This window comes from Mesoplodon bidens (assembly GCF_964165515.1).
Source record: "Mesoplodon bidens genome assembly, chromosome: 2".
Classification (NCBI taxonomy): domain Eukaryota; kingdom Metazoa; phylum Chordata; class Mammalia; order Artiodactyla; family Ziphiidae; genus Mesoplodon; species Mesoplodon bidens.
Window position 1 is genome coordinate 70502052 of NC_138177.1, and position 23513 is coordinate 70525564.

The 23513-nt window shown below is 38.0% G+C and overlaps 1 protein-coding gene across 1 annotated transcript in view; it reads right to left on the reverse strand.

Moving 5' to 3' along the window:
* The window catches only part of LOC308629777 (myeloid cell nuclear differentiation antigen-like), a 30690-nt gene extending 12896 nt beyond the window's left edge, over positions 1 to 17794 (reverse strand). The window contains 4 exon segments of the mRNA XM_081258012.1: positions 15400 to 15470; positions 15474 to 15587; positions 17211 to 17363; positions 17365 to 17794. Coding sequence (XP_081114138.1) covers positions 15400 to 15470; positions 15474 to 15587; positions 17211 to 17363; positions 17365 to 17571 — 545 coding nt within the window. The 5' untranslated portion in view covers positions 17572 to 17794.
* Between the last annotated feature and the right edge of the window lie 5719 nt (positions 17795 to 23513).

The following is a 23513-nucleotide window of genomic DNA, read 5'->3' on the forward strand; positions in this document are numbered from 1 at the left end:
TAGACAACAAACCAACCCAAAATTGAGGTGGTGGATTTTGGGAGCAACTGTAGACTTGGGGTTTGCTGTCTGTGACTGACTTGTTTCTGATTTTTATGTTTATCTTAGTATAGTTTTTAGCACTTGTTATCATTGGTGGATTTATTTATTGGTTTGGTTGCTCTCTTCATTTTATTACATTTATATATTTTATTTTAATTATTTTCTTTTTTTTTTTATTATTATTTTTTTGTGGTACGTGGGCCTCTCACTGTTGTGGCCTCTCCCATTGTGGAGCACAGGCTCCGGATGCGCAGGCTCTGTGGCCATGGCTCATGGGCCCAGCCGCTCCGTGGCATGTGGGATGCTCCCAGACTGGGGCACGAACCCGTGTCCCCTGCATCGGCAGGCGGATTCTCAACTGCTACGCCACCAGGGAAGCCCCTAATTATTTTCTTTTCTTTTCTTTTTTTACTTTACTTTTCTTAAATTATTATTATTTTTTCTTTCTTTTTTTCTCCCTTTTCTTCTGAGCCATGTGACTGACAGGGTCTTGCTGCTCTGGCCTGGTGTCAGGCCTGAGCCTCTGAGGTGGGAGAGACGAGTTCAGGACATTGGACCATCAGAGACCTCCTGGCCACACATAATATCAATTGGCAAGAGCTCTCCCAGGTATCACTGTCTCTACTCAAAGACCCAGCTCTACCCAATGGCCAGCAAGCTTCAGTGCTGGATGTCCCATGCCAAACAACTAGCAAGATAGGAACACAAACCCATCCATTAGCAGAGAGGCTGCCTAAAATCATACTAAGGTTACAGACACCCCAAAACACACCACTGGATGTGGTCCTGCCCACCAGAAAGACAAGATCCAGCCTCATCTACCAGAACACAGGCACCAGTTCCCTCCACCAGGAAGCCTACACAAGTCACTGAACCAAACTTACACACTGGGGGCAGACACCAAAAACAACGGGAACTATGAACCTACAGCCTGTGAAAAGGAGACCCCAAACACAATAAGTTAAGTAAAATGAGAAGACAGAGAAATATGCAGCAGATGAAGAAGTAAGGTAAAAACCCACCAGACCAAGCAAATGAAGAGGAAATAGCAGTCTACCTGAAAAAGAATTCAGAGTAATGATAGTAAAGATGATCCAAAATCTTGGAAATAGAATGGAAAAAATACAAGAAACGTTTAACAAGAACCTAGAAGAACTAAAGAGCAAACAAACAGTGATGAACAACACAAAAAATGAAATTAAAAATTCTTTGTGTGCCTTCAAGATGGCAGAGAAGTAAGATGTGGAGATCACCTTTCTCCCCACAAATACACCACAACTACATCTACATGTGGAACAGCTCCTCCAGAACACCTACTGAACGCTGGCAGAAGACCTCAGACTTCCCAAAAGGCAAGAAACTCCCCATGTACCTGGGCAAGGCAAAGGAGAAAAGGAAAAACAGAGACAAAAGAATAGGGACAGGACCTGAACCTCTGGGAGGGAGCTGTGAAGGAAGAAAAGTTTCCACACACTAGGACTCCCCTTCACTGGTGGAGACTGCGGGTGTCGGAGGGGGGAAGCTTTGGAGCCACGGAGGAGAGCACAGCAACAGGGGTGCAGAGGGCAAAGTGGGAGAGATTCCCGCACAGAGGATCAGTGCCGACCAGCACTCACCAGCCTGAGAGGTCTGTGATCTTTGATGTTACTACTGAAATTGTTTTGGAGTGCCATGAACCACACACCCATATATGATGGTGAATTTCTTTGATAAATGTTATGTGTGTTCTGACTGCTCCACTGTTGGGCCATTCCCCCAACTCTCTCCCTCTTGTTGGGCCTCCTATTTCCCTGAGACAAAACGATATTGAAATTAGGCCAATTAATCACCCTACAGAGGCCTCTAAGTGTTCAAGTGAAAGGAAGAGTTACATATCCCTCATGTTAAATCAAAAACTAGACATTATTAAGCTTAGTGAGGAAGGGAAAAAAAAAAAAAAAAAAAGAGGCCAAAAGCTAGGCCTCTTGCACCAAATAGACAAGTTGTGAATGCACAAGAAAAGGTTTTTTTTTTCGGTACGCGGGCCTCTCACTGCTGCGGCCTCTCCCGCCGCGGAGCACAGGCTCCGGACGCGCAGGCTCAGCGGCCATGGCTCACGGGCCCAGCCGCTTGTGGCATGTGGGATCTTCCCAGACCGGGGCACGAACCCGTGTCCCCTGCATCGGCAGGCGGACTCTCAACCACTGCGCCACGAGGGAAGTCCAAGAAAAGTTTTTAAAGGAAATTAAAAATGTTATCCCAGTGAACACATGAATGATAAGAAAGCAAAATAGCCTTATTGTTGATATGGAAAAAGTTTTAGTGGTCTGGATAGAAGGTCAAACCAGCCACAACATTCCCAGGGTAAGGCCCTAACACTCTTCAATTCTATGAAGGCTGAGAGATAGATGATGGTCAGCTGTTTTTAGCAAAATGTATTTTTTGATTAAGGTATATACATTAATGTTCTTGCACACTTAATAGGATACAGTGTAGTGTAAACATAACTTTTATATGCACTGGGAAAGCAAAAAAGTTGTGTGTCATTTTATTGCAATATTCACTTTATCACAGTGGTCTGGAAGTGAACCCATAATATCTCCAAGGTATGCCTATGCTGGAATGCAAAGAGATCAAATACAAAGGCTGACATATCCAGGCACTCAGAAATGCATGTGCTCGTCGATCTTCCCAGTGCTCAGGCTCTCAATGAGATATCCCAATCCTTCCTGCACAGCATGGCACCAAGGATAACTATTGCCCCTTCCTTCCACCTTTTCTCCCAGTAAGAACTTTCCCTTCAACTCGTGGCATTGAGTACACCTGCTCCTTCCTCTCTCTTGTTCTCCAACAACTCCTGCCTGTCCACATGCGCTCACGCTGGGTGTGAGTGCATATCTCATTTCAGTGTCGCAGCCAAGAATTTGGGGTGGTGGCTCAAAAGACAGGAATTCACTAAAGAAGATAGGTGAGAGTGGGAGAAGAGCCCCTCAGACGGGAAGAGAAAAAGGGATGCAGCCCATAGCAAGGTGACACAGTGTGAGTGAAGGGGGAAATATATAATCAGGGTCATCTCATTGTTTATCTTATCTCTTTCTTCTTCAAGGTCACCAAGGCCAGGAAAAGCAAGGAATAACCATTCAATCCTGAATCTTATATGGAAACCTGATTAGAGCTGTTCTTCTAAAAACCTGGATGTCATTAATATTGATGTTTATGGAGCTAAGATCTAAGTACAGAAAAAAATATATATATATATTTTTAAGTATATATATATATATATATATATATATATATATATATATATATATATATATATAAATTGAAAGCTCAAAACTAGAGTAAAGACCATGGCCTTCTTATCCAAGGTTAATTTTGGCTTGAATTATTCAGGAGGACAGATTCTCTCTATCAGTTCCTCTGCACTAACGCCAGGACAGAAGAGTTTAGCCTTAAGCTCCTGGAGGCAGAGTCAGCAGGTTCCCTCGCCAGGGCTCTTGGTGCTAGCCTAGACCAGAAGTAGTCACACAGGGCTAATACCCAGAGGTTCAGAGTCAAAATATATTATTATTTTTCCCTTCTAATAAGTCACCTCATACTAAATCTGTCTTCTATTTTCTTCTTTTAAGCACAGTTCTTTCACCCCACCCTACTTATTGGACTCCCAAGTCAAATAATCTAGTTTATCACTAAACTGCAGTAATTTTGTATTTATAACAAAAGGCACTTAGAATAAAGATCATGAGTATAAATATAAAAATAACCTAGGAGGCAAACATTATGTGCATATGAAGTAAGCCATTTTTCAGAAGTTACAAGGATAAAGGGAATTTGAAACAGCATTGCGACAGCAACTTGGAAATAAAAACACTGTTAATTTATTTCAGTTTTAGAACATCCACTTTACAGCTCTTGAGGTTGGGGAGGTTAATTTATTTTAGTTTTTTCTATATAAAAATATTCTTTAACATCTTTATTGGAGTATAATTATTTTATAATCTTGTGTTAGTTTCTGCAGCATAACAAACTGAATCAGCTGTATGTATACATATATCCCCTTATCCCCTCCCTCTTGCATTTCACTCCCACTCTCCCTATCCCACTGCTCTAGGTGTTCACAAAGCACTGAGCTGATCTCCCTGTGTGATGCAGCTGCTTGCCACTAGCTATTTATTTTACATTTCGTAGTGTATATATGTCAATGCTACTCTCTCACTTCCCCCCAGCTTATCCTTCCCCCTCCCATTGTCCTCAAGTCCATTCTTTACTTCGGTGTCTTTATTCCTGTCCTGTCCCTAGGTTGATCAGAAATATATATTATTCTTAACATCTATATTGGAGTATAATTGCTTTACAATGGTGTGTTATATTTTTTTTAAGATTCCATATACATGTGCTAGCATATGGTATTTGTTTTTCTTTTTCTGACTTACTTCACTCTGTATGACAGACTCTAGGTCCATCCACCTCACTACAAATAACTCAATTTCATTTCTTTTTATGGCTGAGTAATATTTCATTGTATATATGTGCCATATCTTCTTTATCCATTCATCTGTCAATGGACACTTAAGTTGCTTCCAGGTTCTAGCTATTGTAAATAGTGCTGCAATGAACATTGTGGTACATGTCTCTTTTTGAATTATGGTTTCCTCATAGTATATGCCCAGTAGTGGGATTGCTAGGTCATATGGTAGTTCTATTTTTAGTTTTTAAAGGAACCTCCATACTGTTCTCCACAGTGGCTGTATCAATTTACATTCCCACCAACAGTACAAGAGGGCTCCCTTTTCTCCACATCCTCTCCAGCATTTATTATGTGTAGATTGTTTGTTGATGGCCATCTGACCAGTGTGAGTTGATACATCATTGTAGTTTTGACTTACAATTCTCTAATTATTAGTGACGTTGACCATCCTTTCATGTGTTTGTTGGCAATCTGTATATCTTCTTTGGAGAAATGTCTGTTTAGATCATCTGCCCATTTCTGGATTGGGTTGTTTGTTTTTTGATATTGAGCTGCATGAGCTGCTTGTATTTTTTGTAGATAAATCCTTTGTCAGTTGTTTCATTTGCAAATATTTTCTCCCATTCTGAGGGTTGTCTTTATGTCTTGTTTATGGTTTCCTTTGCTGTGCAAAAGCTTTTAAGTTTAAAAAGGTCTCATTTGTTTATTTTTGTTTTATTTCCATTTCTCTAGGAGGTGGGTCAAAAATGATCTTGCTGTGATTTATTTCAAAGGGTGTTCTTCCTATGTTTTCCTCTAAGAGTTTTATACTGTCTGGGGTTATATTTAGGTCTTTAATCCATTTTGAGTTTATTTTTATGTATGGTGTTGGGAAGTGTTCTAATTTCATTCTTTTACATGTAGCTGTCCAGTTTTCCAGCACCATTTATTGAAGAGGCTGTCTTTTTTCCATTGCATATTCTTGCCTCCTTTATCAAAGATAAGTTGACCATATGTGCGTTGGTTTATCTCTGGGCTTTCTAACCTGTTCCCTTGATCTGTATTTCTCTTTCTGTGAAAATACCATACTGTCTTGATTACTGTAGCTTTGTAGTATAACCTGAAGTCTGGGAGCCTGATTCCTCCAGCTCCATTTTTCTTTCTCAAGATTGCTTTGGCTCTTTGGGGTCTTTTGTGTTTCCATACAAATTGTGAAATTTTGTTCTAGTTCTGTTAAAAATGCCATTGGTAGTTTGATAGGGATTGCATTGAATCTGTAGATTGCTTTGGGTAGTAGAGTTATTTTCACAATGTTGATTCTTCCAATCCAAGAACATGGTATGTCTCTCCATCTGTTTGTATCATCTTTAATTTCTTTCATCAGTGTCTTATAGTTTTCTGCATACAGGTCTTTTTTCTCCTTAGGTAGGTTTATTCCTAGGTATTTTATTCTTTTTGTTGCAATGATAAATGGGAGTGTTTCCTTAATTTCTCTTTCAGATTTTTCATCATTATTGTATAGGAATGCAAGAGATTTCTGTGCATTATGATGACAGTCTGCCAGACTCTGCTCCCAACCTTCTTTTTTCAGAAACTGCCCATCTCCCCTAGCCCCACCATCCACGTTTTAACAAAGGGAGTTGCCCTCTGTGAACCATGTGATCTTAGGCCATGGCAACAGCTGATGGGTCCAGGGGTGGCCTCTGGACCCCTGCTAGACAAGTCAGATTTCTTCCCAAGAAATGTGTGACTGGAACTAAGGCAGATGAGTTCATCTATCTCTGGGTCACTGACATGGAACATGCAGACTGGCCACTGTTGACAGAACTATTCTCAGCCTGTGGAAATGGAGAGAAATGGTCTGCAGTGAGGAAGGAGCAGGAAGGAGAGGTGTAGGGACAGAGAAGTAGAGTCCTCAATGGTGCATAATCCCAGACCCAGCTGCGTCCTGTCCCCAGGTCCCAGGGACACTTCAGGAGCCCTCCTCCTCTTCCCTCAGGACACCTCTGGCTGGATCTCTTGTTTCAAGCAACCCAAGAGCTTGAGCAGCTGGAAATAAACTGTATGAACACGTGCCAAGCCCTGCAGGAAGAGACTCACAGACTTGTCTCTGTATCTTGTCTGCTCTGCATCCCTCTCTCCTTCCGAAACATCACCCCACTCTTCTGGAAAACTGTTCCTTCCCTACCTTTCCGGCCATGTGGTTCTGGGAGGTTGTTCCCCCAACCCTGGCTACCATTCACTAATATAATCCATAGCCTCCTCAACAGTCCTGTGAAGTGTCAAATGGTGGTTCTCAAAGTGTTGTTCAAGGGTCCCTTGGCGATCTCCCTGGCATTTTCAGAGGGCCCTCCCCTTTTCACCCTTGACATCTATGCATAGCTGGATTTTCGTCTCATACTTCAACAAGCACAACACGTGGCAACAGACTGAACACAGAAGCAGAGACGAGAATTCAGCTGTCTTATATCAAGGTAGACATTGGAAGACATTTTCAAAAATGTAAAACAATGCCACTAAAGATTTTTGTCTTAGAAAATAGTTATTTTTCATGCAAATATAAAAAAATAAAAATAAAAATATATAAAGAAATCATACAATGTAATAACAAAAAACAACTCAATTAAAAAACAGAGGAGGAGCTAAATAGACATTTTTCCAAAGAAGACATACAGATGGCCAAAGTACACATGAAAAGATGCTCATCATCACTAATCATGAGGGAGATGCAATCAAAACCACAATGAGATATCTCCACACACCTGTCAGAATGGCTATTATCAAAAAGGCAAGAAATAACAAGTGTTGGCAAGGATGTGGAGAAAAGGGAACCCTCATACACTGTTGGTGGGAATGTAAATTGGTGCAGCCACTATGGAAAACAGTATGGAGATTCCTCAAAAAATTAAGAGTAGAACTATCATATGATCCAGCTATTCCATTTCAGAGTATTTATTCAAAGAAGACAAAAGCACTATTTTGAAAAGATACATGCATCTGCATTTTCTTCACAGCATTATTTACAATAGCCAAGATGTGAACACAACATAAGTGCCCATAAAGGGATGAATGGATAACAAGAGATGTGGTATATATACATATGTACACACACACACACATAAATAATGGAATTCTACCCAGTTATAAAAAAGATGAAGTCTTGCCATTTGCAATAACATGGATGGACCTTGAGGGTATTATGCTAAGTGGAATAAGTCAGACAGAGAAAGACAAATACTGTATGATCTCATTCATATGTGGAATATAAAAAACAAAGAAACAAACAAAAAACCAAAATAAATGAACAAACCAAACCAAACAAAAACAAACACATAGATACAGAGAATAGAATAGTGGTTACCAGAGAGGAATGGTGTGGAAGGGTGAAATGGTTAAAAGGGATCAATTATACCAACAGTATGGTGATGGATGAAAACTAAATTTTTGGTGGTAAGCAGGCGGTAGCATGTAAAGGAGTAGAAACATAATGCTGTACACATGAAACTTGTTATAAGCCAGTTAACACATTTTTTTAAAAATTCAATGAAAAAGCACATGGTTTCTCTAACATGTTTTCTATCAAGGCTAAAGGGAACAATGTAAGTGATGATGTACGCATATAGTGCTATACAGTTATAAATTGTTATGTGGTATCTAAGGAACTTTAGATAAGGGACTGATTGTGTCTGTCTTGCATTGTATTTTCCTCAGCTATTTGAAGTGAGGAGGTGTAGCTCTTAGAGTTGGCCTCAAGATGGCAGTAATTATACATAATTGCACAAAGTTACCACCAGCCCTGTACACAAGTCAATTAAGTTCCTCTATAGCTCTACTCTTGTGACTTATAGTGGGGGAGAAATGACACATATTAATTACAGTAGTTGCAATTTGTAGAAAAGAAAAATAAATAAGATCCTATACAAGTAAACACCAAGAAGACGTCTAGCCAAAGATGAGATCTACAGGAGGATTTCCTGAGGAGGAGACATTAAACTGGAACTCAAACAATGAAAAGGTTTGACCAAGTTTGGTTTGTGAAAATCCTGAAGCAGATGGAAACACAGTGTATTGAAGAAACTTTGAGTAGTAAGCAAAGGGAAGAAGTGTGAAAGAGACTCAATTAGCAGACAATGAATCTATTGCTGTTGTCACCTGTATTCTTATGGATGATTCATATTTCTCTCCCTACTACCTCTCAGGATAACAAAAGACAGAAAATTTCTTGAGGCAAGAAATAGTGTCAAATTCACCAAGTATCCCCTGTAGAAGCAAAAGATGAAAGTGTAGCTAATTTTCAATATGCCTTTGATTAAATCATAATTGGAGTTATGTTTTGCAGAAGATGAAATGAGACACAATTTTGAGGTTCAAGCACAATAATATGGATTAAAGAAAATGGAGCAAAAGAAAAACAAGAAAAAAAATTTACTAAGGAAAAAATGCCCTTGTGAACATGTGATTACTAATTAGGTGCCCAGATCTTTCACTACAGAAATCCCCACAGGTTAACCTTACTGGACTTCTTCCACGGTAATCTTTTTTTGTTTGTTTTGTTTTTTTGGTGCCAAAACCAGACTCAAGACTACTGTGGAAGTTGTGGAACGAACCTCCATAGTAGTCTTGATCTTGAGATATTTTAGGAATGCAGAAATCACTGTCTTGTAAGAGAAGAAAGATAAATTAGTAAAAATCTCTGTAGACTAAAATGTAGAATGCTGTAATCTTGAAAAAGACTGAGAAAATAATGTATTTAGAAGGATTACAATGAAAAATGGTGCTAGTTTAAATCATTTAAAAAGGTGACTAGTGCTGGCTATGTCATGCTGTGCCATGAGATAATTTCCTCCCTCATTTTCTTTCCTCCCAGGGAGAGAGGTTTTGAAGTTATAAGGTGATATTGAAATTCTGCCCAAAAATGTTTGCAGCTTTTGTGCAGTCAGGAAACTGCACAATTTCCTCCTGTGAATATTTTATTCAAAATGAAGAATGGTAGCAGGAATACTTTCGTTTAGTCTTTCATAACAAATTCATAGCTGAAAGAAGTTCCAACATTAAAACTTCCTTATCCAGTGAACTTAAATGTGGTTCAGAAAAAACCAAAGTTCCTTAAATTGGGCTCAAATAAAAAGGTGAGTCATCCAGCTACTTCTCCCTCCTTCACTGTTCTCAGAGTGGCAGTGGCAGGAGGAGATCTTGTAAGACCACAAGAAAAAAGCATCCATGTTGCTGCAAATGGCAAAAATTCATCTTTTTTATGGCTGAGTAGTATTCTATTTTATATATGTACCAATCTTCTTTATCCATTCATCTGTTGATGGACATTTAGGTTGTTTCCATGTCTTGGCTATTGTAAATAATACTGCTATAAGTGTTGGAGTTCATGTATCCTTTCGACTTAGTGTTTTTGTTTATTTATTTTTATTTTTTTGGATATGTACCCAGGGTTGGAATTTCTGGGTCATATGATAGTTCTATTTTTTTTTTTTTGAGAAACCTCCATACTGTTTCCACAGTGGCTGTATCAATTTACATTCCTGCCAACAGTGTATAAGGGTTCCCTTTTCTCCACATCCTCTCCAATATTTGTTATTTGTGTTCTTTTTGATGATAGCCATTCCGACATGTGTGAGGTGATATATTGTGGTTTTACATTTCCCTGATCATTAATGATGTTGAACATCTTCTCATGTGCCTGTCGGCCATCTGCACTTCCTTTTTAGAAAAATGTTTATTCAGTTCTTCTGCCCATTTAAAATTTTTAAAATTGGGTTGTTTGGTTCTTTTTGATGTTGAGTTGTATGAACTATTTATATACGTTGGATACTAATCCCTTATTGGTCATTCACTTGCAAATATTTCCTCCCATTCAGTAGGCTGTCCATTTGTTTTGTTGATGGTTTCCTTTGCTGTGCAAAAGCCTTTAAGTTTAATTAGGTTTCATTTGTTTATTTTTGCTTTTATTTCCTTTATTTTAGGAGACAGATCACAAAAATATTCCTGCAATTTATGCCAAAGAGTGCTCTGCCTATGTTTTCTTCTAGGAGTTTTATAGTATCCAGTCTTACATTTAGGTCTTTAATTCATTTTGATTTTTTTTGTATGCTGTGTTAAAGAATATTCTAATTTCATTATTTTACATGTAGCTGTCCAGTTTTCCAGCACCACTTATTGAAGAGACTGTCTTTTCTCCACTGTATATTCTTGCCTCCTTTGTTATAGATTAATTGACTAAATTTGTGTGGGTTTATTTCTGGGGTCTCTATCCTGTTCCATTGATCTGTGTGTCTGTTTTTGTGCAAGTACCATACTGTTTTGATTACTCTACCTTTATAATATAGGATGAACAGACTAATTAACAGTAATGAAATTGAATCAGTAATTTAAAGACTCCCAACAAACAAAAGTTCAGGACCAGAAGGCTTTACGGGCAAATTCTACCAAACATTTAGAGAAGAGTTAACACCTATCTTTATGAAGCTAATCAAAAAAGTTGCAGATGAAGGAATATTTCCAAACTCATTCTATGAGGCAAGCATCACCCTGATACCAAAACCAGACAAAGATATCATAAAAAAAGAAAATTACAGGCCAATATCACTGATGAACATAGATGAAAAAATTCTCAACAAAATAATAGCAAACCAAATTCAACAATACATTAAAAAGATCATATACCATGATCAAGTGGGATTTATCCCAAGGATACAAGGATTTTTCAATATCCACAAATCAATGTGATACACCACATTAACACATTGAAGAATAAAAACCATATGATCATCTTAATAGATGCAGGAAAAGCTTTTGATAAAATTCAACATCCATATATAATAAAAACTCTCCAGAAGGTAGGCATAAAAGGAATATAACTTAACATAATAAAGGCCATATATGACAAACTCACAGCTAACATCATACTCAATGGTGAAGAGCTGAAAACATTTCCTCTAAGATCAGGAACAAGAAAAGGATGCCCACTTTCACCACTTTTATTCACATAGTTTTGGAAGTCCTAGCCACAGCAATGAGAGAAGTAAAAGAAATAAAGGGAATCCAAACTGGAAAAAAAAAAAAAAGAAGTAAAACTGTCACTGCTTGCAGATGACATGGTACTATATATAGAAAATCCTAAAGACACTACCAGAAACCTACTAGAGCTCATCAGTAAATTTGGTAAAGTTGCAGGATATGAAATTAATATACACAGATATGTTGCATTTCTCTACACTAAGAACAAAATATCAGAAAGAGAAATTAAGGAAACAATCCCATGTACCATTGCATCAAAAAGAATAAAATACCTAAGAATAAACCTACCTAAGGAGGCAAAAGACCTGTACTCTGATAACTATAAGACACTGATGAAAGAAGTTGAAGGTGACACAAAGAGATGGAAAGATATACTGTATTATTGGATTGGAAGAATCAATGTTGTTAAAAAGACCATACTACCCAAGGTAATCTACAGATTCTATGCAATCCCTATCAAAATACCAGAGACATTTTCCACAGAACTAGAACAAAAAGTTTTAAAATGGAATGGAAACAAAAAAGACCCTGAATAGCTGAAAAAATCTTGAGAAAGAAGAACAGGGCTGAAGGAATCACTCTCCCTGACTTCAATAAAAGTAAGTTTAAAAAAAGACAAGAGATAAGTGCTGGGAGTATTTGGAGAAAAGTGCACTGTTAGTAGGAATTTAAATTACTTCAGCCACTTTGGAAAACAGTATGGATATTTCTCAAAAAATTAAAAATAAAAATACAGTATGATCCAACAATCCTACTTCTGGGTATATATCTGAAGGAAGTGAAATCACTGTCTCAAAGATATATCTGCACTCCTATGTTCATTACATTTTTATTCCCTGTAGCCAAAAGGGTTGAAGCAATACAATTGCCCATCCATATATGGATATGTATACACACACACACACACACACACACACACACAGTGAAATATTATTCAGTCATGAAATGAGAAAGAAGAAAATCCTGCCATTTGTGACAAGGTGGATGGACCTTAAGGGGATTATGCTTAGTGAAATAAGTCAGACAGAGAAAGACAAACACTGTATGATCTCACTTAAAGGTGGAATCTAAAATAAACAAACTCACAGGATAGATTGGTAGTTGCCATGGACAGGGGCTTGGGAAAAATGGGAAAATGTTAGTCAAAGGGTATGACATTCCAGATATAAGAGGAATAAATTCTGGAGATCTACTGTACTGCATGGTGACTATAGTTAACAATACTATATTATATACTTGAAAGTTTTTAAGAGAGTGTCTCTTAAATACCATCACCAAAAAAAGGTAATTATGTGATGTGATGAAAGTGTTAACTAATCTTATTTTGGTGGTCATTTCTCAAGATACAATGGTATCAGATAATCCCACTATACATAACTCACATATAACACAATGATATATGTCAATTATATCTCAACAAAGCTGGAAAAAAACAACAACTCAGACACTATCTTTCCTGACGTAGGTTGAGGCTTGTTTTTTGGCTTTGTTAGGAAGGTTCTAGAGTAGTTGCTAGTCTACTGTATAAAGTTCACTCCTAATTAACAGCCTCTCAATTTTGTTAGTTTGATGCCCAGGTGCTAAATATGTGTCTTTATTTTGGCAGCATTCAACGTTACCTGCACTGTTTGCTCTCTTGTTCTTCTGTTCTGTTCTCAAACTCCTAGGGTCTGCTCTGTGGTGGACCTAATTTTATCTTACCCTCTTTATGTGCAACCCAGGACTCAGTCAATGAGCGCTCTGTATGGCTCCCTTCTCTCCAGATTCCAGATAGTTAGGTACCATGAAAACTAAATTTACACCTTCACCCGGTGTGACTTGTCATGCTCCACTTTGACACCTACTCACTGGCCTGCAATCAGGAAATCCTCCAAGGTAGAGATCTTGGGCAATTATAAAGCTTATGTTCTGAGTTTTCCTTCTCTCAGGGATTTTATTCTTGTGCTGCCGGTTGTTTGAAGACTGAAAACTCTCACCTCATGTTATTTTATTGAGTAATATTGTTGCTTATGGTGGTAAGCTACTCTGTAATCACCAGAAAGAGAAGTAGATAGTTATATTTTAAATATTGATTTTACATATTTAATTTTTTAGGTGACATTTACTGTCACTTAGAATAGATTTCATTCACTATTCATTACTTTTTCCTCATTGCATGTCCCTATGTGGGGTCTGGAATCCACATATTTAAGATGTGAGAATAATTAGATAGAGTTGGAAAACTAATAATGAGTATACCTACAGATCAGAGAAGTAGGACTAGATATTCCACACCAGCTAGGGATAGGGAAGCTTCTTGCAAATATTGGTACCTTTGTGTCAATCACCAATGGTGCCTCCTCCAGAGAAACCAATTACACAAATGTTCCCCTTCTGGGGATTTAGTTGCAGAAAGTAACTCTTTGTGTGGACCAAATAAACCTTGCCCCAGGGCACAGGGCTTATAGATTTAAACATGGGCTGTGGGACCAAACTGCATCACCTTAGGCTGGCCCTGGTTAGGGCCTTGTCCTACGGAAATCACATTCAGAATGTAGACCCTAATGTTGATGAGGCTCTGTGTGCCCCACCCTGTATGGCTCATAGTGCACAGATCAACTACCCCCAAGTGGCTCACTTCTGCAATAAAGAGACCATATCCAGTACTTTTGGAGAACGATGACCTTTACAAAAGAAAATTTTATTTATTTATTTATTTATTTATTTAATTTTTATTTATTAATTTATTTTTGCAGTACGCGGGCGTCTCACTGTTGTGGCCTCTCCCGTTGCGGAGCACAGGCTCCGGACGAACAGGCTCAGCGACCATGGCTCACGGGCCTAGGCGCTCCGCAGCATGTGGGATCCTCCCGGACCAGGGCACGAACCCGTATCCCCTGCATCATCAGGTGGACCCTCAACCACTGCGCCACCAGGGAAGCCCGAAATTTTTATTTTTTTAAATGATGAACATTTTAGGTAATAAGTAAATTTTATAAAAGGAAGTAACCTAATCCACAGCTCAGGTATAAAAAGCTCTTAATGTGCTGGGCTATGTCTACTGAATCTATTGTTTAAATATAAGTCTCGACTTTAAGAATATCAGTATTAAAGTCAACTGAAGATTTAAAGGGGGCGGATCTACTCTTCAACTTTCAGAATTAAATGAAAACTGATTGGTCCTTCTTATCTTCTTAGTCTTGATGACCTTGAAGGAGAGATAAGAAAGACACAATGAGATCCTAGCAGTTGACATTAAGTTCTACTCATTTTTCTCCCTTCACCCACACTTCATGTCCTAATAGTCTCCCATAGTCTCATCTCTCATAATCTTTCACATCTACTGGATTTCAGAACTCATTATGCTGTTTCACACTTTTGAGGACATGCATGTGCCATTTTCTTGGCTTAGAACTCTTTCCAATGTCTTTACTTTGTTGAGAAAAAATAGTATCTAATGCAGATTTTTCACTTTGTGTCGGGCAGTGAGATAATGTATATGTATTGTCTCACTTAGCTTTTAACCAACCCTATGAGATAGAGACTTTGACCCTTTTGGAAGACCAATTAAGCTGTTTCTCTAATACCAGGCAACTAGTGAGTGCTGAAGCCAGGATTCAAATCAGGCCAGTCCCATTCAAAGCCCTGCTCTTGACCACTATGTGAAATTATTCCTCTGCCTTCTAATGTCTTCAAATATTTTATTATTTAACACTAGTATCAAATCCTTTTGAAATCTATATGAATGTCATTTCCTCACATCCTTTAAAAAATCCTCCACTTACTAACGAACACAAAAACATTGTGTTTTCCTCCCACCTGCTAGACTCTATATGTAAGAATATAGAAACTGGTGCTCTCAAAACCCAGACAAAATTATTTGCCTTTCTGGAAAACTAATGTTTCTCCATCCAGTTCCCAACTGGATGAAGCTGTGATTTTCACATGTGAGTTTCAGCTTCTGGTCAATTGTTCTCAGTTGAAAGCAGAAAAGTCAAAGTTTGTCTCCTTCCTCACACTTGATATTGTGCCATTTTCCATTCCCCACAACATCCATCTTTCCTGTATTATCCTGTATTTCATAGATTATGTTCTTCTTATTTACTTTTTTCTGCAACAGAAATTTAATACTCAGTGCCTGAAAATATAGTAACCTCTATATGTATGAGAAAGACCCTTGTGACACAATAAGCACAAGTTATAAAAAAGCAGTTATAGGCACAGGTATGCATATATGGCTTTGACAAGGTCTTCTCTGAGAACTTTCCTTTTATTGTCTTGATTTTTTATTTTTGCCTTTCTTGTTCTAAATGTTTTCTATCTGGCAATTCTAGAACAGTGAGTTTTCTTCCTATTTTCTACTGCTTCCACCTTAAGGACAGCTTTGTTTCCTTAAAACAACTGGAATCAGGGGAATCAGAAACCCCTGATGGGGCTTCCCTGGTGGCGCAGTGGTTGAGAGTCCACCTGCCGATGCAGGGGACACGGGTTCGTGCCCCAGTCCGGGAAGATCCCACATGCCACGAAGCAGCTGGGCCCGTGAGCCATGGCCGCTGAGCATGCGCGTCCAGAGCCTGTGCTCCACAACGGGAGAGGCCACAGCATTGAGAGGTCTGTGTACCACCAAAAAAAAAAAAAAAAAAGAAATCCCTGATGGACATTTTTGGCTCCTCTCTTTATGCAGAAATGAATGAACATTGACTATAACTTTTCATTTAATATGTTATTAAAAATCTATGTAACAGGTTAGGCTCTGGTAACTCACTAATTTTTTCCCCTACCTTCTCCATTTACTCACTCTTCTCCAATATCTTATTTCCATTGATGTAGGTCTCACAGTTCACACTCTATATGTCTCACTCATGTAAGCTATGACTCATCAATTCTATAATTGCATTTATAGGCATGATCTCAAAGATAGTGTAAGAAAGTAATGGAGGTAAATTAAGGGGCTATCTTAGGAGACACTTATGCAGGTTTATGAAGCAGTTAATTATATAAGATGTAAGGTGAGTTCATAGAAGTCTGTAAATTTTAGGGGCGATTTAAGGTATCATACTCTCTAGTACCCTGAATTTGGAAATTGACATATCAGTTAAACTCTCTATGCCTCTTTTTTTTATAAATAAGGGAATTAGATTACCATATTTTCCAAATACCATGCAATACAGTATTTCTTCAATTAGTTGTTCATGAATAACTGGTTAAATGAGTGAATAATCTAGAGGAGACAGCATTGAATTGTTATATCATTTGCCTAACTGTTGAATGTATATGCATTCAGGAGAATACAAACCAATCTCTTTATTACTCTGGATGCATGTCACAACTGGAATTCAATCTGAGTAAGGCAATCCATTCTTAAAAGTAAAAAGAAAGTAATGAATTTGCAGTGGAGTTCTGAGATAAAATTATTAGAATGTGCATATTGATTTATACCCTGCATAGTCCTTGTTCATGGTGTCTGAGAACAGGTAATTATAACTGGAGAAATGACAAGGTTTCTTGGTGAATCTTTTCAAGTACTTGCTTGGAGGTATCTTGGGTAGAAGAATGCTAACAGGCCACCCAATCCCATATCCTGTTATGTGGCAGACTTGACCACCTATCTCTAGTCAAGAAAGAGAACTGAGAACTGAGTTACAATATTCAGTCAGTAAGCAGAGCTTGGCAAGTGAAGACATTCAATTTCAGGCACTGATCGAGAAAATGAAAAACAATTTTAAGAGATTACCTGATATAACACAAACAACCCATACATAAATGTTCCTGAAGCTTGCTTGCAAAGACTACCCATCTTGGGAGTTTCTTTTGCTCTTTTGACAATGCTGTTTGGAACTTCACACTTTTGATCAAGACCAACTTCAGACACAGATGATGCTTTTTTTTATCTCCAGGATTCCTCTGCATTCAAAGTAATCTGATATGGTAATGACCTTCTGCTTTGTGAATTTCTCTTTAAGGTTGGTATTAAAAACCTTCACTTGGAAAAACTGACTTGCAGTAATCACTGTAGCATGAAACATTGTGTTTTTCCCCCCTTCTGGTGACTCATATTCAAATGGCTCTGCTGCTTTCAGTACTATCACTGTCATTGGGCCCTTTTTCAGAATACTTCTCCTGGCAGCTACTTTATTTTAGACCTGCGTTTTCTGGTTCTTTCTTGGATGGAAACAGGAAAATAAACTTACAAGTTTGAGCAAGAAATACAAAGTCTCTTTCTCTGAGTGAAACCTCAATCATAACATTGGGCCACACAACCTTCCTAGATATTTGGATCTGGAGTCAGGCTAGAAAGGAAGTACTTAATGGAAAGGAAACAGTAATGAACTGGTAATGCTTAGTATAAGGTAGCAGACAACAGAAATAGAAGTTAGACCATCCATTATAAACAGAATAATCTTTCTGAATTAAAGAATGATCCTCAGCAAGAGCAACACAGAGCCATGGAAGATGAGAACATTGTCATGAAACATTTGAGGGATAGATTAAAATATAATAATAAATTCAAATATGTCCTCTACTCACTTAAACAACTAAAGAAAATAGAGTGAAAAAATAACTAAGATAGCATTGCAAATAGAGAATGGTGCCTACTTCAAACCACAAACATTAAGGGTTTTCAAGTATCACTAGAGAACCTGGGACCATTTTGAGGATTCAAAATATTGCCTCTTCTGAAGAAATAATAGTCTGCTACAAGTAGTGAGAAAGACATGTAGTGGCTCAGAATTCCCTATTCTAAACTGGCTCAAATAAAAGATATCTGATTAGAACCATGTCCTCTTCGGTGTATCCACAGTATTTCTCAGTGGCTTGGATGCTAACAGGAAAACAGAGGACAAGTTTGTTTACCTGTATCTCCTCTCTCCACAGTGGCCTGATTTGATTGAGCTGCAACAGAATACTTTCATAATGGGAAAGTTGCCTGGTCTGTAATAGGAAGTATGGGAGGCAAGCGGTGTGTGTGTGTGTGTGTGTATGTGTGTGTGTGTGTGTGTGATGTATTCATGAAAGATGGAGCCAAGCTATCTACCTCCACAGACCAGAAGTTCTTAGAGTGGTCGGACCTGGAATATTACACATGGTGATCACCTGTAAATGATTGGACTTTACCTGGATATGGCTTCTCATCAATGTGACCAATTTACCATGACAAAGGAAACACCTTTGCCAAAGCAAGTTAATCAGTAACAATAGTTATATACAGACTAACAATAGTCACTGTGAAATGCACCTGTTACTGACTTGAGGAAAACTTGGAAAAGAGAAACAGGAAATGTGTACCTCAGGTAGGTGAGTGGAGGATGGAGTTGATGATCAGGCCTGGGGAGGTGGAGGAAGGCCCACGGTTGTGGATGTGTTGGTTACTGAAGGGTACAGAGACTGAATCTGCTCCTGAGATGCCTTATTCCTTTTTGTTCCAGTCTGTTCTTCAGTTTGTTTTTTTTTCTTTTCTGAAAGTAGTTTAATTTCTCTGTTAATGGTTTTCAGTATTAAAAGAAGCAGAACATGGGCTTCCCTGGTGGTGCAGTGGTTGAAAGTCCGCCTGCCAATGCAGGGGACACAGGTTCGTGCCCCAGTCTGGGAAGATCCCACATGCCGCGGAGCGGCTGGGCCCGTGAGCCATGGCCGCTGAGCCTGCGTGTCTGGAGCCTGTGCTCCGCAACGGGAGAGGCCACAACAGTGAGAAGCCCGCATACCGCAAAACAAAACAAAACAAAACAAAAAACAAAAAAACTTTTTTTATCCAGCAGACTTAGATGTGGATCAATAGATACCAAAGCCCCTTAATCAAGGCTCTTACTTCAAAAGGAAAAGGAAAGTCACTAGCTACTTATTCCTCCTTTTCTGTTCACACAGTGGCAGTGGCAGATCTTGGTTAGAAGCATCTATCACTACCAATACTTGACTGTACTTCCTGGATGGAGAAAAATTGCCTGTGAAGTTGCCTCTAGTTTCAATACTATGTGAAATATTTACATAGTTATTAATAGTTGACATACCAGAGACATAAAATCATTATTTACATGTAATTTCTTCCTACAGTATTTGGAAATAAATTTTGCCCTTGTTATCCTCTTGCCTATGACAAAGATCCACTACTTCTATGATTCACTTGCATGATTACACTTGCCTTTCAGAATTATTCACAGAGTCACAAGTGAGTAATGGGCTTATATCATCACTGCAATGAATCCTTCAAATTCTGGAAGAGCAATGAGCTTCTAGAAGGTTGAGGATTTAATAAAAAAAATTTTCTACATTTTTCCCCTATAGTACAATGGAAATATTTGAAAAATAATCCTGAGATGTCAAATAAATGAAACCAATCAGTAGATAATATTGTGGTAGCCCACTATCTGATCTGTAAGAAGGATGAGACCATGAAATGAAAAATGATCCCAAAGACCTGGTACATTTAGTAGATGATTTGAGGTCTCCTGAAGGGAGAATAAAACTGATTGAGTTAATTCAAACTAGGTTTGTGGAGTAGAGAGTTGAAATCTAGATTAAAACTTTTTTAAAATCTGAATATGCAGGAGTAAGTCAGGGAAAATCAAGGAGGATTTGGCAAGAGCACCACAATAACCAGTAGGTTTTCATGCATTTCCATTACAGACTTTAGTGCTGCTTATGTGGATGTGTTGTGCTGTCTAAATGTAAAGGGGAGAGAGGGACTTTAGGCACTTCAGAGGGTCCCAACCCACAGAGCAGGAGACAGAGGACACATGACAGGAACAACCATGAGTCAGGACATTTTCTTCTCCTGTTACTAGAAACTCTTCAGTTGTTTCTGCAGCAGAAATGAAAGCATATGCAAGCCCCAGTGTCCTCACTTGTTGAAGTAAAAGGCTGACTCAAGAGTTAATAATCATTCACCTCCTAGAGTAATGGAACTAAAAACAAAAAACAAAAAAAAGAAACAAATGGGACCTAATAAAACTTAAAAGCTTTTGCACAACAAAGGAAACCATAAACAAGATGAAAAGACAACCCTCAGAATGGGAGAAAGTATTTGCAAATGAAGCAACTGACCAAGGATCAATCTCCAAAATATACAAGCAGCTCATGCAGCTCAATATCAAAAAAACAAACAACCCAATCCAAAAATGGGCTGAAGACCTAAATAGACATTTCTCCAAAGAAGACATACAGATTGTCAACAAACACATGAAAAGATGCTCAACATCTTTAATCATTAGAGAAATGCAAATCAAAACCACAATGAGGTATGACCTCACACCAGTCAGAATGGCCATCATTGAAAAAACTAAAAACATAAATGCTGGTGAGTGTGTGGAGAAAAGGGAACCCTCCTATACTGTTGGTGGGAGTGTAAATTGATACAACCACTATGGAGAACAGTATGGAGGTTCCTTAAAATATAAAAAATAGAACTACTATATGACCCAGCAATCCCACTACTGGGCATATACCCTGAGAAAACCATAATTCAAAACGAGTCATGTACCACAATGTTCATTGCAACTCTATTTACAATAACCAGGACATAGAAGCAACCTAAATGTTCATCAACAGAGGAATGGATAAAGAAGATGTGGTACATATATACAATGGAATATTACTCAGCCATAAAAAGGAACAAAATTGAGTTATTTGTAGTAGGTGGATGGACATAGAGTCTGTCATACAGAGTGAAGTAAGTAAGAAAGAGAAAAACAAATATTGTATGTTAATGCATATATATGAAAAATGGTACTGAGGGACCTAGTGGCAGGGCAGGAATAAAGGCACAGACATACAGAACAGACTTGAGGATGCAGTAGGGGAAGGGGAGGCTGGGACAATGTGAGAGAGAAACATTGACATATATATATATATACTACCAAATGAAAAGTGGATAGCTAGTGGGAAACTGCTGCATAGAACAGGAAGATCAGCTCGGTGTCTTGTGAAGACCTAGGGGGGTGGGATAGAGAGGGTGGGAGGGAGGCGCAAGAGAGAAAGTATATGGGAATATACGTATACATATAGCTGATTCACTTTGTTGAACAGCAGAAACTAGCACAACATTGTAAAGCAATTATACTCCAATAAAAATGTAAAAAAAAACCAAAAAACAAAAACTCTCTACCATAAAAGAAAAAATGTTAATGATCAGGAAATGTGAAGATGCAGAAATAAAGAATAGCTATTGGGCTTGACAACTGGTAGCAATTTAGACTATAAATCCACCACACAGCAGAATCACCAAACTCCTAGTTCCCTGAAAGATATAGATAAAGGCCTGACACACATTCCTAAGTTGTTTTTACAGGGAACAGAAACCCTCCAGATGAAAACTGCTGACCACAAGAACATAGACTCTAGACTGGTTGAAACCAGAAAGGTGATGCTTGAAACTTCACCTTGATTCCAACTAGTCTGAGAATTTTCCAAGAGCTGATCATACCCTGCTCCTTAAACACTATAAAACTCCTTACTACCCCCTTCAGGGTGGGTCACACAGTCTTGAGGGCATTAGTCCACTGTGGTCCTCTTTGCCTGACAAAGCAATAAAAGCTACTCTTTTCTACTTCAAGCAAAATTCTGTCTCTGTGTTTCTATTTGGCACCAGTGAACAGGGGCTGAGTTTCAGCAACAGAAAGCACACACATTATTGGCCCAAATAAGAGGAAGTCAGAACAACGCTCTTAAATCCATACTGTGCAGTTGAAATTTTAAAAGATGGACCAAAGAAGTGGGGAAAAAAATGTGACCTTTTTCTGATTCTTAGTGGCCAAGTGGTTGATGGTTAGGGCCATCATAGGGATACAAAGTGATTTGTCAGGCTCTCAACACTTCTAGAGGATCTGTGTTTTTCTAGAATGTGCAACGCTTCATTGTTATAATGAGATGAGCTAAATGGGAAATGAGCTAAGTGGGAAATGAGAGAACTCTTAATATGGGAAAAAATGCCTGGAAAAACCTGTGTGACCTCCTATCATCTCAAGTATTATTACAGAAGATCACTCAAATTCCTCAGTGTAGAGTCCCCACCAGGTCGATGCCATATGTCTAGCAGATACCAGAAGCCTTCTAAGAAGATGTGTCAGAGCAAGCAGAAGAGTAATTGCACCAAGAAATAACATGCAACTCAAAATTCCATATTAGACCTTGGGATAAAGATACACCTGAAAGGTCTGTAGTTTCAGAGAAGAAAATGGAAGGGAAAAGGGTGTTGGGTATAGTAAATCAAAACTCTTTAGCTCTTATGCCTAAGCACCAGAACAAAACCTATTAGTGTGTGAGCCTGAGCTGGCCAAGGTGATTTATGTATTTACCAAGTTATCAACCACTTAAGTTAATCTTTTATAAGAACCAACATTTGGCTCTATTAATTTTCTTTATGTTCTTTCTGTTTTATTGTTTTTCTGCTTATTGTTTGTTTTGTCTGTTTACTTGTGTTTCACAATACACAAAATAAATTTGTGTATTGATTTCTGCTTATAGCTTTACTTCCTTATACTGTTGCTTTCTTCACTCTTTTTTTCTAGTGTTGTAAGATGTAAATTTATATCAATTACATTACTACTTTTCTTTTTTAATATAAACACTTAAAGTAAAAATATGTTTCCTCTAAGTATTACTTTTGCTTTGTTCCCTTAGGTTTTGTGGGATGTACTTTACCATCCCTAGTAAACTTTGACATGTATTTACTAATGGCTTATTTTAAAATGTATTATATAATTTTGAGATATTTGATAATTTTCTAGATATCTTATTGCTGATTTCTGATTTAACCCTGTGTGGTCATGAAATATACTCTAAGATTTCAGACATGAATTTTACTGAGACACTGTAAGTCCCTGCATTTTATTTCACTTTGGCACACTTGAAAAGAACATGTAGACTCCACTTATTTTAATGGTGTTAAGTTAGATCATATTTTATGGAAATTAGATCATATTAGTTACATGTGGTATTAAATTTTTCTGATATTTTTCTTCTTGTCTATCAATTATTGAATCAGAGATTTTAAATAGCTAACTATGATTGTTGATTTGATTTTGCTATTGGTTCTTGTTTTATA